The sequence below is a fragment of the Mastigoproctus giganteus genome, chromosome 14 (assembly GCF_048544385.1).
Source record: "Mastigoproctus giganteus isolate SK-2022 chromosome 14, ASM4854438v1, whole genome shotgun sequence".
Classification (NCBI taxonomy): domain Eukaryota; kingdom Metazoa; phylum Arthropoda; class Arachnida; order Uropygi; family Thelyphonidae; genus Mastigoproctus; species Mastigoproctus giganteus.
Genome location: NC_143588.1, coordinates 93152681 through 93169289, shown reverse-complemented (window position 1 = coordinate 93169289; position 16609 = coordinate 93152681). Strand labels below are relative to the sequence as shown.

General features: G+C 38.4%; 1 protein-coding gene across 1 annotated transcript; it reads right to left on the bottom strand.

The window, feature by feature from the left end:
- Positions 1-3678: 3678 nt before the first annotated feature.
- LOC150075372 (lipoprotein lipase-like) lies at positions 3679-15587 on the bottom strand. The gene is made up of 4 exons (XM_090388684.1): positions 15461-15587; positions 13257-13380; positions 7781-7966; positions 3679-3779 (listed from the first exon to the last, which is right to left on the bottom strand). The coding sequence occupies exons 1-4, from the start codon at positions 15552-15554 to the stop codon at positions 3689-3691; spliced, it is 495 nt and encodes a 164-aa protein (XP_090244810.1). The 5' UTR covers positions 15555-15587; the 3' UTR covers positions 3679-3688.
- Between the last annotated feature and the right edge of the window lie 1022 nt (positions 15588-16609).

Here is a 16609-nt window from a genome sequence, read left to right as displayed (position 1 = left end):
AAAGGTAATCCGGCTGATGAGCTGGCAGCGGAGGTCATCATAAAGCTGGCATTCATGCATAATGTGGTGCCAGCTCTCCAGCTCTCCACAGCAGCAAGTAGGGTCATCTGTAATGCCCAGGGCTGTAAGTTTAGCCTTAAAGGCACCATGTCCTGTTAGCAGGAAGGTCGTGTGGAGTCCCGGCGTGAACCATGCTGGAGCCATTGGATAGAGTTTGCCAACATTGGGGAAGAATCGTTTGGTGACTTCTCCCTTTTGGGAATTCTCCCATCTGGTTTGCCAGGTTTGCATGAGATGATTTGTAAGTCTGTTTTTCTCAGTCAAACGGTTTGTGGTAGGATCTGCGTCGAAGCCGGCGAAGGTGCAGGCTCTTCCCTTGGAGAGTTCATATAATACTCCACATTTAGCTACTTCGAGGTCTAAAGGTAGGGTTAGTAGGGAACTAATTCTTATTATTAGTTACCCTAACACATCCAGTATACCCACCTGTTTCACGATGACTGCCATCAGTCCCTGAAACCCTCCCAACGCCCCTCGCTCCATGCCACTGCTTATTCTAATAGAAGTAGTGCAAGAATCACTTTCACCTCTGCCTGCAGCTACTTTTAACCTTTTAGTCTGTGAATCCCCAAGCTAGCAGTTTTCCGACTGACCTAACACTGCCTCGTTAGCATCAGCAAATATTCTTGCACCCTTTCTATTTAAGTGTATCCCATCCCTGTACAAGCAGTCTCCTGTTAACAAGCACAGACCAGGCCGAAAAAATTTTTACCCCTTGCACATTTCCTCCAGGGCCGAATTGATTGACAAGGTTCTCCTCATGTACTCCCTCCTATCGTGTCTGGGCAGAATTGCAGACACTTTCAAATTTAACCCTAATTCACGACTCTTTTGCAACATTGACCTGTACTTGTTAAGTAAATCTGCAGATCTCCTACTCTTATTGTCATTGGTGCCAACGTGTACAACAATATCACCCTTTGTGCCCTTAAAAGATGATATATGCTTTACGACGTCATCAACTTTTGCTCCTGGCAGACATACCCTGGTCCTATTCCATCTATCCTTTTTACACAATATATTCCCCGTCTCCCTGACAATAGAGAGTCACCGACGATAACTAACTCCTGTGGGACCAGCGCATTCTGCCTTGGAGGTTGCCGCTGTGTTGCCTGATGCCCAGGAGTGAGCTCTGGCGTTGAGTTGGGCAGCTGAGAGCTTGACGGGCTCCTCATATTAATTTCTTCGAGGGCATCTACCCTACACCTCAAGCTCTCATAGGAACGCTGAGTTGATGCCTAATTTCTAGACACTCTCTGTACCTGGCACACACAAAGACATCCTCCTTAGCTAGATCATGTTCCGTTCCGAAGAGTTCGGCAAACATTTCACAAGTTGCAAATTTTTTTAGGCTGCGATATGTTGGAGAATCGCCCCCCTCCCCCCTCAGTTCTCCCTCGAGTCACAGCACTCCTGCCGATTTTTGGCCATTGCTTTTCTGCTCTAGTCTGGGGCATGATATTTTAAATTAATAAGATCAATAAATTTAATTAATTAATTGTCAATACTACACTATCTAATAGAAAACTAAATGCAGGAATGCGAATTATGCATCCCTGCATTTAGAATATTGTTACACTCCTCTCCCTCAGTATTACAGTAACTACGATCGCTGCTCTCTGTACTGAAGACAGAATTATATGGCTGGAAGTCTGAATTAGACTACATCTAAGTGCCAAGGCTAGCAAAGTAAATAATATCTCTTAGGAATAGTATTTTAGTGCTGGCAAAAGGAACAGTTTCATATGGTAGAATGGTAGCAAAATAAATACAGAATTACTGAGATCTCTTTGTGGGGACGGAAAGCATTATTATTTGTATCCAGGTGCGTTTAAAAGGTTTGACAGCCATGGGAATTCATGGCCTTTAAGCCCTTAGAGTGGCCACGTTAGACTAAGTTTTTATCTTGGAAAATCGGAAGAAAATTCTATTATTTCTGCACCTACTGGCCATTTTTGAAACTATTTTTTGTCTTGAAAAATTCCCAAGCATACTGATAAAGCGAAAATTATTCTTATTTCCGAGGCCAGAAGAGAAAAACTTCATAGTAACTGTTTTATTACTAAGAACTGGGTGATTTTAATAAACTCTTATTCATCAGTTGGACTACACAGATCAGCAAAACGGGAAAGGAATGCAGTATGAGCGAATTCACGTCGTTTTTGTCAATGCAAACCAAGGCGATATGGCTCTAATGTAGTATCTGTAAATTGCGTGTATTCTATGGCCACTTTGCCACTTTTGCAATCTTCGTAAGAGACCGACTGAACTGGCCAAGGGGTGAAAAAAGCCCACTTCGGAAGGATAGCAATAGTACCCAGTGTGCTATCCTCGAGGAAAGCTTAGGAAAGCAGTATGAGCAGCCAAAAGCTTTTGGCTGCTCAATAATCATTGTCTGTTGATTGGGAAAATCTTCGAAGACGAAGAAAAGGTACAAAAAGAACATTTTCAGTTCTAGATGGAACCTCAAAATCCGTAACATCTTCAGTACTCAATGGAACGGGAAGTCATAATAAATAAATAAATTTTTATTAATACTTCAGGATGGCCACATTAGTAGGAGGAGTACGTATATCACCCATCATTCCTTGTGAGCAGCTAAGAGCAATGAGACCATATATCTGTGTACCCCTGGTGTAGGAGTAAAACATGCATCCATCTTTCACGGTATTGTGAATAGATACAGTATATCAAAGTGCGATTACCGATTAAGTTCATGTTTGTATCGTTGGCGTTTTACACGAGAATTAATTATTCCAGACAACAGTGCTATTATGCAGAGAGCAAGGGTTGTATATAGATGGTTTGAAGAACACTGAATATATGCAACTCGTTCATGGGCTCCCGCAGTTCTACTTGAGATCGGTCTGAGTACTGGGCTCTTGGTCAGTCTGAGTACTCAGTAACGATAAATTCCCTTTCTATTCACATGGTACACTAATGTTAACTGATTACTTATTATTGTTTCTTTTGTTCATTGCTCTATTTTTACTGTACGGTTTTGGTCACCATACAGTAAAAATAGGTTTTGGTAAGCCAGAGCGGAAATGACGTTGCAAAATTTAAGTTCCTGTTATTGGATAAAAGTTATAAAAACAATACAGTATCTTTCAATTCAAAATTGTCTCTATACATTTTTGGTAGTACATTTTCATTTCAGAATGTTTTCGTAAAACAGTGACTTCTATTTTTGAACCACCTGTTATTTTATTTTTTATTTTTTTAAATAATTTCTAAATTTAAATTTTGTTTTTATTTATCTGAAGAGATTTTAATATTAGAAACGATTATTATTGTCTCACATTTCTTCTTATTAGAATTACATTTCTGAATTATTCAACTGACATCGCGTTATTTTTATTTAACCATGAATGTTTATGTTTATTTATTGTGAATAAACATGTAATATATTTTGTGTGCATGTCTATAAGATAGATTCATTCTGCCTGACGTTAATATCAGATTCTGATGTTATGCAATTATGTATATAAAGAGTATCACAGAAAAACAAAACAAAAATTATTTTAACTTTTATACTGTACAGTGATAATTCACGCGTTATCTTCTTTACGTAGGAAGATACTAAAGAAAAAAAAAAAAAATAGATTTCTCGAAGAGAGAACCCAAATTAACAACTGTCTGAGAATGATGCAAGTTTACCGGAAGCGATTGGATTTTCAGGCCTCTTGCAAAATTGGCGTTGTGCATTTAAGCGCTCCCTATATTGAAAAAAAAAAAAAAAATAAAATAATAATAAATAAATAAAATAAATAAATAAATAAATAATAATAAATAAAAGAAGAAGAAGAAATTAATTATATAAAATTAACATTATATGTAATTGATAGCTTACTAAAATTAGAAATTATATCCTTGATGCCAAAAATAATATTTAAAATTTATTTACATAGAAATGTAGTAGTTTATGATTAGAACCAGTTTTCTGATTAATATATATTAAAATACAGTACTTGGATTAATTTTAGACTTTCTGTGAATATTTACTCTTTTGACATGTCTTCTGAACTGAAAGAACTATTTTTTTTTTAATGCTTCAATAATAAATGGTCCCAGTATTACACTTCACAGTATTTTTCTATGACAGATGATAGTTTATTGTACACTGGTGTGCAAAATTTAAGGACCAGTCAGGTTTTCACCTGTAGCTTCTCATAGGAGTGGCCTGGATATGGGAAAAGCATAACAAAGGAACCTCGTAAAGTACAGAAATGATGAAGGAAACACAACGGAAACAAAACGGTTATGAAAATGCAACCATTTTCACTTATGACGGGACGTTCATGAGGAGAACAAGCGCCCCATACTTTTGTGACTATGCTGTATATTTGGAGCAACACCTGCTCGCGGGGAGAAGGTGGAAATATTTCTGGTCCCCGCACGTGCAGTGAAAGTCACCCCGTGGAGCGTCAGCCCACCGCCGGTGGCCTGTTATCTAACAGCCAGAGGTCATTTGTCCGAGCGGAGTGGACAGGCGTCCGGGCGCATTTGTTGACAAAACAGCAAAGGAACGTGATTCTCGTGTGGAGATGCGAGGCTACATCTTCCAAATGACACTTTTGGGATAAACAGAATAAGACGTCCACTGGAGGTTTGTGTTTTTTGTGAAAGTCTGGTGTGAGGAAGTGAACGAACTTGTGGCCATCAGGTCTTTGTCCAGTCTGAAGGCACAAACCCTACCAAAATAAAGTCTCCTCCGCACCACCTCCATAAATCCAATATTTTATGTGAGCAGAGCTCCAAAATCGACAGTCCTAAAATTGTTGTGGAACTGTTGAAATTAACCAGAACAAATACGCAGGGGAAAGCAAAAGGTGAGGGGGAGATATATATACGAACCTAGGGAAAAGCACGGGAGTTCAGGTCGTGACGAGTTTAGAGTTGGCAGTTCGGAGTTAACAGTTGGGAGTTCTGAGTTTGGTTTTGTTGAAGCGAAGTCTGAAAGTAGAAGAGAAAGTGTGAACGAGAGAAAAAGAGAGAAGGTGTCTGAGCTCCTGAGAAAATACAGAATCCTGTTCGAGAGAAAGAAGATCCAACCACGGATAAAAGAGTAGCAGAAATGACCGAGATTGACGATCTTCCCAGAGTATCAACTCCTGAAGATATGCAGATTGAGTCTGGTAAGTCAACTTTCCATGTCCCATTAAACAACTGAACTAGATAGTGTAAAAGGCGATCCTATTTACCCTTACATAGACTTCTCTCCTCATAATAACTTATCTTGTTAAGTATAGAGAATAAGCGATATTTTGAACTTAAGGAACACACATCACATTATAAGTTTAACATTATGATCTCTTTATAATTGTTATGCTACAAACGTCATTAGTGTCTTACATGAACCACTGAGATGTTTTTGCCTCGACGGGATGTACTTGGAGTTTCCTACAACAGACAGCAAGCACGAAACTACACGAAGAACAACACTACCACTACTATTCAGCTAGTAAATTTACATTAAGAAGCTAACTATATATTAACGTAACGAGGAGTAAGCCAAATGTTACATGCCCTATTCTAAAAACTATACTTGTTTACTGAGTGTACATCTTATTTGTCTTGTGTAATAACCCATGTTTTGTTTAACAACCTTTGCCTCATGATTACTCTCTGATGACACACGATTCCTTGAATGGATTACTGATAAAGAACTTTGTTAAGGCGGCGCTTTTGATTCTAGTCAAATAGAAAGGAATCAAAGGTGAAAATCACAACGCAATCTTAATGTTGCAGATTTGCTCAACGTCCATCTGAGTAAGTTTTTAGAACACGGGATTTGTCCTAACTAACTGCTAGACGATTACATGAAAGCCAGGTTTCTCCGGATGTAAATATTAGTGTAACTCTTGCAAAGAACATTTATTCCTAACTGACACATCACACCATAACTGAGAATTGTTGGAACCCTAGCAAGTTTATACTATAACGGAGTAAAAGGCCTGCGCAACACGGTACAGAGGGACTTTATTCAAAAATGGCAACATATGCATACAGATGCATGCATCACTGCCAAAGATGGAACAAAGGGAAGAGGTGGTCCTTAGTAGGAGATATGGCCACCCCTAATGTCGATGCAGGCTTTGCACCGCCTGTTCATACTTAGAACAATGTTGTTGATAAGTTCTTGCGATAACATCGTCCATTCCTCTGTCAGCACCATCTTCAGCTGGCGAACATTTTCTGGTGGGTGTGGACGTGCCGCTAGGCGTTTCACCAGAGCGTCCCATATGTGTTCGGTGGGATTTAGATCGACCGAACGGGCAGGCCAATCGATACGAACAATGTCCTCACTTTCCAAAAGCATTTCAACAGCTGCAGTGCAATGGGGGTGTGGCGTTATCATCCGTAAACATGAACTCGGGACCAACGGAACAGATGCACATGGGGAAGGATTACCTCAGTACAGTAGCGTGCACCGGTTACAGTACTGCCTTCCAGTATCTGGAGTTGTGTACGTCCATCCAAGATAACGCCTCCCCAGACGAGAACACCTCGACCGCCATATCGATCCCTTTCAGTGATGTTTGAGGGGTAATACCGTGTGCCAACCTCTCGCCAGATTAGCTGACGTCCAGAATCGCTGCTGAAACTGAATCTACTCTCATCAGTAAAGAATATCTTAAGTAAAGATTTTGTGGTTGTAACCTTTAGAAATACTGTTGGTCCTTAAGTTTTGCACACCAGTGTATATCGGGTCAATTTCCAGTTATTTGATGTATTTTGAGGACAGACATTTTTTACTGCCTTATAACACAACTGCTACATTGTCAATGGGTTTCTCATGGCGGAAAATTCTTCACGTCATCGACGGGACTCGAACTCAAGTCTTTTCCGCCCGGTGTGGGGAGGACGACGATGCCACTAACTGTGCTACCTACGAGAGCTAGTCGATCTCAGGCAAGGGTAGCATGGTTTTTTCTCCCCGACACACGGGCTTTTCGTCCAGCAAAAAACAGAAAATCGACTACAGAACAAAGCAATTTACAGACAGCATATACGGAGCAATATGGCCTTTGTCGCTGATGCTCCTAAAACCCTACAGCAACTCCCATAGTAGGTCATGAATTTCTTGCAGTTTTTTCCATTCAAATTTAAAAATTGAATCACTGTACGCCGATCAATTTCGGGTACACTGTCTATTTGAAATGCAGTACGAAAATTTACAAACGCAACCACAAAAATTAGCAATTTTCACGTTCTGCTGAGGACTGCCACGCATCGAACGTGCTTTTATTGAACAGTCCTTGTGTGGTTGTTGTACATATTAAGTATAGCTCGTTAGAAATTTTTAGAGCTTTAAGTATCCCACTGCACGCAGAAATTTGCCCATTCTGCTTTAGTGAATACATTTACAATAGCCTTAGTTCATTCCCATCATCACGTCATTGTTTGAAGCGGCATCAGTCTGAATAACATAACGACCCTTTTCAGGGATGGATTTCTACTCCCTACTCCTTTTCGTTAATTGTTCGTGACCAACCGGATAGTTTCAATGTGATTGTAGTTAGCACGTCTTTGGAACCCATTAGCTACAACATTGCGACCACTATTGTTAATGATATCCCTTAACACTTTTATAGAGGTCCCTACATTTCAAAGGCCGTTTGGATCTTTACTAGTGTTTGAAAGGGGAAGGGGACGTTAAAATAATTTTGAATATAAAGTGAATTCTCTCTAGATGGTAAATACAATGAGGACTTACCCTTTGTCAATAACGTTCATTGGAGCTATCCGGATGTAACGTACGAAGATTTCCTTCGAATAGAATACATTTAACCATTTAATATAACAAGTGTTCCATATCAGGGACACAATCTTGATCTTCCCCAGATTCTTTGGAGTCGTTATTAGGTATCTATATGTGGTTCCATGCACAAAATCTTGATTTCTTGACAAAAAGAGAGACAAATATTTATTTATAAATCTACAGGGACAAGTCCTAGATGAGAACATAGATACACGGAATTGTTAAAAGTTGATAATTATACTTGAATTAAAAATGGCTGTCACTTAATGTAATACAAATTTTTTTAATTTTAAGTATACTATATAAGCCTATATCGAAATAAAATATACAATAAAATTCTTTAAGTATATCAACAGAAAAAAAATTAAATAAATAAAACGGAGTAAAATCAATAAAAATAAAATTACAATAAAATCATATAAAATTCACACTAGCTTTTTACTACTCAGGTATTTTCAGCAGTAGTGATCGGTTTTCTTACAACATAGTCAAACATAAGTGCTGCTGGATAAACTACCCACATCATAATTCTCGGTCATGCATCACTGTAGGTTGACGTATTACTCATCCACCCCTGTTGGTATTACTCGACAAATGGCAGTGTTGCAAAACTACGTTTTCCAAAGTGGCTCGCATTCGTGTACTCATATCCCAATTCATTTTTCATTCTGTTCTATTAATCACTAAATTTTCACAACAGAAACTACTCTCTATGCTCCCTGCCATCAATACAACGCTGACCTCCAGGTGCCTAAATTATAGCTTGAATTCGACGTGGCATGTACAGGGTGTCCGTGCTAGAGGTATCCAAAAATACACACATATATCTCAGCATCTATAAGGTGTATTAAAATAATTTTTTTGTTATTATACAGAGTAACTCACCAAGATTTTATGAAGGTTAGTAAAGTTCAATGTGGGCACCTTTTGTAGCTCGACAGACGTTAAAACGATACTCGAGCTCTTGCCAAGTGTTTTCCAACATCTGAGGCGTTATTAGAGCAACTGCTTCAACGATACGCTGTTTCAAATCGCCCAAATCCCGAACTTTTCTCTAGTAACACACAGTCTTTAATAAAGCCCCATGCAAAAAAGTCCAGCGGAGTCATATTCGGAGATCTAGGCGGCCAGGCAGTTGGATCTCCTCTTCCGATCCAACGTCCAGGAAAAGTCTTGTTCAAAAACGTGGTAACATCTCGATGGAAGTGTGGTGGAGTACCATCTTGCTGAAACCTTACACCTGGGGGAAGCTGTCGAACAGCAAAGATCTGCAGCATGTCAAGTTAAGTGTGTCCCGTCACTGTGGGCTCTATGAAAAAAAATGGACCGATTACGCCATTTTTGTGCACTCCAAACTAGGCAATAGCCGTTCTTATGCCGTTTTTGCGCGTGCGTGACTACTGGTGACGCGCCTGCCTGCACTAGTGATTGACAGTAACCTTGACAGTGTGACGAAACAAATCTTGGAGAGATTTCCTATCGACTGTACTTTCCTGGTTGCCAGAGTCTCACGGCGTAACTGGGGACTGAAACGGCGCACTCTGTCATTGTTTTACAAGGCCATATTTATTCCAGCTATTACCTATGTTTCTGGCATCTGGTTCACGAAGGCCACAACTGCAACAAATAGGACGACACTCGAAACCATTCAGCGAAACCATTCAGCGTTTAACTGTGCACCCATGTCTGCTGCACAGTTAGTACCCATGAACTACAGACTTTGGCTGGTGCCCTACCACTTAATTCGGAGATCGTCCGCTGTGGATTTCTGTACCAACTGTCCAAAGGGATCTCCTATACCTTCCTAGGCTTCACAGTGGATCTGGCGAACAGTCGCAGAGCAGAAAAGAAACGCCTTGTTACCCATCTGCAGCAGGTATGGCAAGAAAGATGGACAAACTCACCTAAAGGAGAAATCACGCGAAAATTTATCGCTGACTTTGGCAGAGTGTATCCGATTTCTCCCCTTTGGTTCCCCCGGCCTGTACCCAACTTTTCTCTTGACCGCACACGGATCTATTAAAGCCAAACTCTCCTTGTTGGGCATTGCCGAGGACCCGACCTGTTTCTGTGGAGGGTTGGAGAACTGGCAACACCTGATGTATGACTGTCCATTATACGACCACATGATGCATCCTCATTACTAGGATAACATACGTACCAAGGAACCGAGAGAGCCATCTGTTAGACTCTGAACAGGATTACCACGCCTTCACATGTTTCGCGCAACCCCACTTCACACGACGGAAAACCCATCAAGTGGCCAACAGAGGAAATAATATCAACGACAATCAATTGTAAAAAAAAAAAAAAATACCTAAATTTGATTCTTGTGTACAACGGACTGGACAAACAACACACACAACCTTGACGAACTTATATAGGACTTTGTCCTACTCCTAAGATTGCTTTGGCCTCATGGCAACAAATTCTTTTCCTTTTTTTCTTTTTTTTTTTTTAACTTGGTCTCTGTCCAGGAAGCTTAGGTGACCCTGGCAGCGACCAGCCAGAGAAGCAGTTTTTACTGTACAGCCTGGCTCACCTCCTAGTGGTGTGTACGGGTAACGTGGAGTCACAACTGGGGTCCCGCGGCCAAGAAGCCAGAAGAACAACAGAACCCGGCATAAATCTACATAAACCCACACTCCACATACTTTTGGCATTTACAGAGTACTGTTATCCTCACAAGAGTACTAAAGGCGCAGTTGTGGGAAACCACCGGTGGCACCTCACCCCCAAACACTATGTACTTTATATTGAGAAAATATAATGAGTGGTTCTCGCATTATAAGCTGTTATTTTTGGATACCTCTAGCCTGGACACCCAGCATTAACTAGTGGTCAAACTAGTTCGTCTAGTTCTTTCGAAAATTATGCCATTTAAATTAGAAAAGAATTAAATGTCCTAAGAAGACCAAAGGAAAGTGACTTAATTCCACATTTCTTGCTTTGCAGCCACAGCTTCTCACCCACCAACAGCAGTTCTTTTACGGGAATCAATTACATCGCGCGTTTGACATTTTAAGATCGAATTTTAGTTGATTATGCCTACAGTACAGTATCAAGGTTGAATATGATTGTATTGTAATTCTCTTATTTGAATATACTTACAGTATTTCCTATGTACTGTGTCAATGCAAATGGGACAGGATTTACAGTTTGGAACAGGAAATATATTATCTTTCTATTTACAAATAGTAAAAATAGTTCCAGGCCACTCGATTTCCCCATCCGTTAAACCATTGTCATTAATCAGTTAGTCAAGGCATTATATACTGTATCATACGAATTTCGACACCACATTTAATGAACCCATAACTACAGAATCTTCCAAAATTTTTCAGTATATAAACAAATCGAACACCTTGATATCTTTTATCACCTACAGTACTTCGTATCAACCATAAGTGGAATTCAGGATATTCATCGGAATCTGACCAACTCCTATACATCAGAATCTGGCCACGTTCATCTACATAAAATCACCAATGAAGGCCGCTATATCCACATCCTGCATATGGATCTTAGACAGCCCACAGAATTGCAACAAGCAGCAACCGATTTTATGTAATTTCCAATAAATTTTTGGATTCAGACGGAACAATAAATACATTAAACTATTACTTATCTACAGACAACGTGTTTTTTTTTATTCTAATCCACATTAGAAATTCTGCTATCAAGTCAACTCAATTCGAGTAAAAACGTTCTGCTATTGACTTGAAATGGACAAGAATATTGACAAAAGCGACTGTTAGTGGGGTCAAACAGAAGTGGGGTCAAAAACGGCATCCCTTCTGAAAACGTGAAGTTAAGTATTATTCATTTAATTTATTCAAATCGAAAATTTGACTTGCTGAAATCGGCAGTTATATATGTAATTGAAAACTTTATTAGCTTTAATAAAAACAGATTTAAATGTAAGCAGTATACAAAGTTGACAATCTCTAATTGAAAAGAAATTGACCAAAAGAACTTGGTTGATTGGTTGTTTGTGGTACGGTTTTAGGCGAACCAGCAACTTAGGCCACTGGTCGATTTGCTGTTTGCTGAACGAAAAACCTGAGTTCCAGGAGAAAACACCATGCTACCCTCCATGAGACCACGTTGTTAAAAATTCCTAGCCTCATTGACAGGATTCGAACTCATGTCTTTTCCACCCGGCGTGGGGAGGACGCAATTATACTAAATGTGCTACCCACGAGGGCTATCAAAAGAACTAACTCTGAGAGGATAAAGACTGTGATTGTACTTCCTTCGTTGATAGCACGATTTTTATAGCGTTGTAGATAGGTCAAGATCTAAGTGTTGCATAAAGGTTCAAGTATTCCACAAGGCACAACAGTGGTATGACCATTTTCGTGCTCACGTTTTCGTACGCACACACACAGAGTATGCACTCAAAATACACACAAGGAATACAAAGAGTCATTTATAGAGTACTCTGGTTAAAGGGTCACTTCAAAAGGACTATGAGAAATTAGCATACATGATAATTTAATACTGGCCACATTCCACATCATCGTTCTGATCAATATTTCACCAGCTATATCTTAACTACAATCGCAAACGAAAAATTGACAAACAGGAATCATGCCCTTAGTTGATTAAGCAATTTTCCATATATGACGGATATCTACACTTAGGTTTAATAAGTATATTTACATTAGAAAAGTGCGGCCTTTTCTCATGTTCTATAGCTTGTTGCAAACAAACCTTGCACAGTTTTATCCACACTTCCATTTTCAAGGCATTTCTACGCTGTAATTTTTTTCCAAGAAAAAAAATAATATTTTTGTAATTATGTCTGTGTGCGTGTATGTGCGTTCAGGGCCAAAGCACCTAAGGCTGTGAAGTGTAAATATATTGCGTTTACAACTACGTATGTTCTTCGGTTGGTTTGATGTGTGCTGAGCGGAAAACTTAAGGTTCAGGAATGAAAAACGATGCTAACTTCAAACCCAATAAGTGGGCCATGTTAAAAAAAACAAAAAAAAAAAAAAAACAGTAATTCTCACATTATTGACGAAATTCAAACTCGGACCTTTCCACATAGTATGGTGGAAAAGTGATTATAATCACCCTGGCGATGGCATTTCTACTTCTAAAATCCACCATCGCCTATTATTGACAATACTCGAATGGAATACGCAAGTACTCCACTAATGAATGAATTGATCATCCATTTAAGAAGGGAGTTCGTCTATCTGACTATACATTAATAGATTTTCAATTATCGATGATAATGATTCATTGTATCAATGCTAATTTGTATCTTAACATTTCATTTGGTACTTTCTTAATTTCTCAGCCTCTGATCGCAAACGGCAAAGGACAGTTTTTAGCTAACTGAACTTATCCAATTGAGTTTTAACTTTATAACCAAGCATTACTACATACGAATTCAATGAATTTGAAAGTTAATACTTACCCTGAGTTCAAATGAAACGTTTCATCTTCCTTAGTTCCCTGAATCGAGATTTGTAATGTGCCTCTCTGATCTCTATAATCCATTTTTGGGTTTTGCAATGCTATTTCCACCAGGTAGTGAAACACTGAAAAGTTATTAATAGAATAAATTAATTGATAAATAGGAGAACATAGATAATACTGTATCTCATAAATAGAATGGTTTAAAAACTTTTTATATCCGGAACAGAGAAAGCAATATTTACGATGTTCCAATGCATTTGGTTAATTTGACTTCGCTGTATTAAACCAGACAAATGTCGAACCGTGTTGATGAGTTAAGATATTAAAAGCAAAGAAGTTCATTTACGAGAATATTTAGGAAAAAAACAACGAGAGCTATAAAAACATTTTGTATATGTAGAGTACATTCTGTTCGTGGCATTGAGCAAAATAAACTCTGTTCATTTGAACTTTAATTCTGACGTGCTCTTATAGGTAGTACTATAAGTTGGTATAATCTCCAACCTTCCTCACACCGTGAGGACAAGACGCGAGTTCGAATCCTGTCGATGACGTGAGGAATTCTTATGCATCTTTATCACAACGCGGCAGAGTTGGTCAATGTCAGGCGAGGGTGTCATGGTTTTTTCTCTCCCAGAAACTCGGGTTTTTCGTGCAGCAAACAGAAATCGACCACAGACCACATGCAATTTACTTTTATATCATATACGGCGCAATATGGCCTGAGGTGATGATGCTCCTGAAACCCTACAACAACCCACCAACCAACCGATTAAGGAGAATATCAGCTCCTAATAGGGAAAAACAGCTCTATAATACATTAAAAAGTATTTAAAATTGCACATAAACTTATATTTGTATATGCATGGCGAACTTTTCATGGAACTTTATGCAAATACTTATCTTGTGGTTGTTCCAGAACTATAACTGATACCAGAGGAGCTGTGGACAGCCCACATTACTTCTGGTATATTTATAATGAAGTGTTTACTCTACAGAGACGGGATGGCATTTCTGAAGCTATGAAAGCAGTATGTGCCAGAGTCAAAAACGTTTCAAAAAATTTTAAGTAGACGCTGAAGAACTTGATATCTATGTGCATCATGTCTGTTTACTATGAAATACGTATATCTTGAGACTATTAGTGGTGATACTAGGGAGTAACTCCTTCCTAGAACCAACGAATGAGAGAAGGCAATATTCACCCGAATTGAGCGCGAACTCATTGTTGGTTGACTGAATGACAAGAGAATTAATTATTTTCAACTTATCAGGACCTGAAAAGTTTGTCGTCTACCTATATAAAAATTTAACTGTGTAATTGTAACGTCGTTAATAATGATATTGAAGAGACTGGAACCGAGGGAAGAATCTAGTCGGAGTTCACTTTGAGAAGAAAAAACACTGGATATATTCCCTTCGATGATGACACGATTTCTTCAGTTTTTTAAGAAGTAACTCATGATTTGTGAAATGATGGGTTCAAGTAGTTTGAAGGGTACAAATTTAGCACCAGACAAAATTCCTTTGGTTGACTCTGAGAGCTGTTGACTATGACGAATTCAGAGAGAGCGAAAATGTGTAATGCGGATCTGAGTCTCATTTTAGACTATTTATCACAAACGAATTCACAGAGGTGTGGACTGTCGACTGAAGAAATTGATTTTGTGGGTATTGTGCCACTATCCAAACTCCCTGTGCAATCACTCTAGCATGGTAAATGTTTGTCACGATACAACAGTTGTTCCCTTGTTATCTTTGAGGATTCTGTTAACTTTACGATGTACCCTAAATTACTACGGACCGGTTTTTCACTACTGGCATCGTATCCATATGCTAATGAAAAGTTCCGAATGAAAGGAAGATGAAAAAGGACGGTAATATTCCTGCACATAGGATCAACATGTTCTAATTGTATTCTATAATAAAATTCGAAGTTAGATAAGTCTTTTTAACTTGATCTTAATTCTCTTACTACGCGTCAACTTCACTTTTTCATCGACTTGCCCCGGTATTAAGTTACTTCCAGAAGTGGATTACGGTGAAATGTAGTTTTTCTCGAAGAAGTTCAATACTCGATATCTGTATTCAATAGTAATATTAATAGTTATTAATATTTTGCTGCTATATTAGGCTGTAGAAACTCAATGTATTATGTAGTGATAAAAATAAAAATAAATCAATAATATTTTTGTTACTTACACCAAAACGGTCTATTGGGTCCAGTCTTCAGAAACAGTTTCAAATTTTGGCTATCGTTTTTATACGGTTTAAACTCCTCTGCACGAAGACCCATAATGGCACATTTACTACCATCAGAACCACAATCGGTGCATTTACCATCTAAAAAAGTCTTCCAATCAGGGCATGCGTATCCTACTTGGGTCGTGGTTGGATAATTAATTGAGTAAATAAAAAAATCTACTGCTCTCTGGTGATCACACCTCACAAATCGACGTGCAGCTGCAATTAAAAGTTTCAGATTATTAAAATGAAAAATATTTATAAGGTAAGTTCAACAGAAACCCTTTTGGAGCACGTTGTTCTAGAATTTTGGGTCATTAAAGTCATATATCCATCAGCAGGATTACACTGCGATTTGCTCAAATAGAACAGAAAGGCGATTCTTACGAATTGTGTTTATTTTTGAAAACACTCCTTCGTGTACAATTCATCTAATCAGGATTATGTTATAAGAGCTGAAGGACAATCTGCTACAATGCAGGTAATGTGATATAAGAAGCACAAAAAGTTCACGTGCTTGAATGGGTTTCTATCAATTCAACCTCATAGAAAATGTGAAAATCGACATAAACATTCTAAGGATCGTAAATGAATATAATAATTCTTATTGTATGGTTTATGATTCAACTATTTAAAAAAATTATATTCCAAACCAACGAATTTGCAGTGTTTTATATTGCTAACAATATCCTTAAAGAAGAATTATGATTTTAGCAAGAAAATTGAAGATTTTACAATGGAATTTTTAAAAAAATACTGACTTTCAATCAGTCCGTCTGTAAAAACAGAGGTCACGATTTCCTTTGTACAGCCAGGCTGGTCCTTTCCATTATTAGGGAAAAAATCCACGTGTCCTACTAGTTGTGACATTCCAAGTCCTGTAAAACATCAGCAGTATTTTTTTGTATTTTCCAGAGAACTTAAACAGCATTATCCTAATGATTTATTAACATGCGCCTGACATTTCTTAAAATAATTTGAGGGAACTGATAGAATTTTGTAATTTTTGCCTCATGCGTATTATTTTCAAGTTTTGTACCTGGCGCCATAATGAGCAAAATATTCGTGTAGTATAAATAATGTATATTAAAAACTTACCAAAAACGG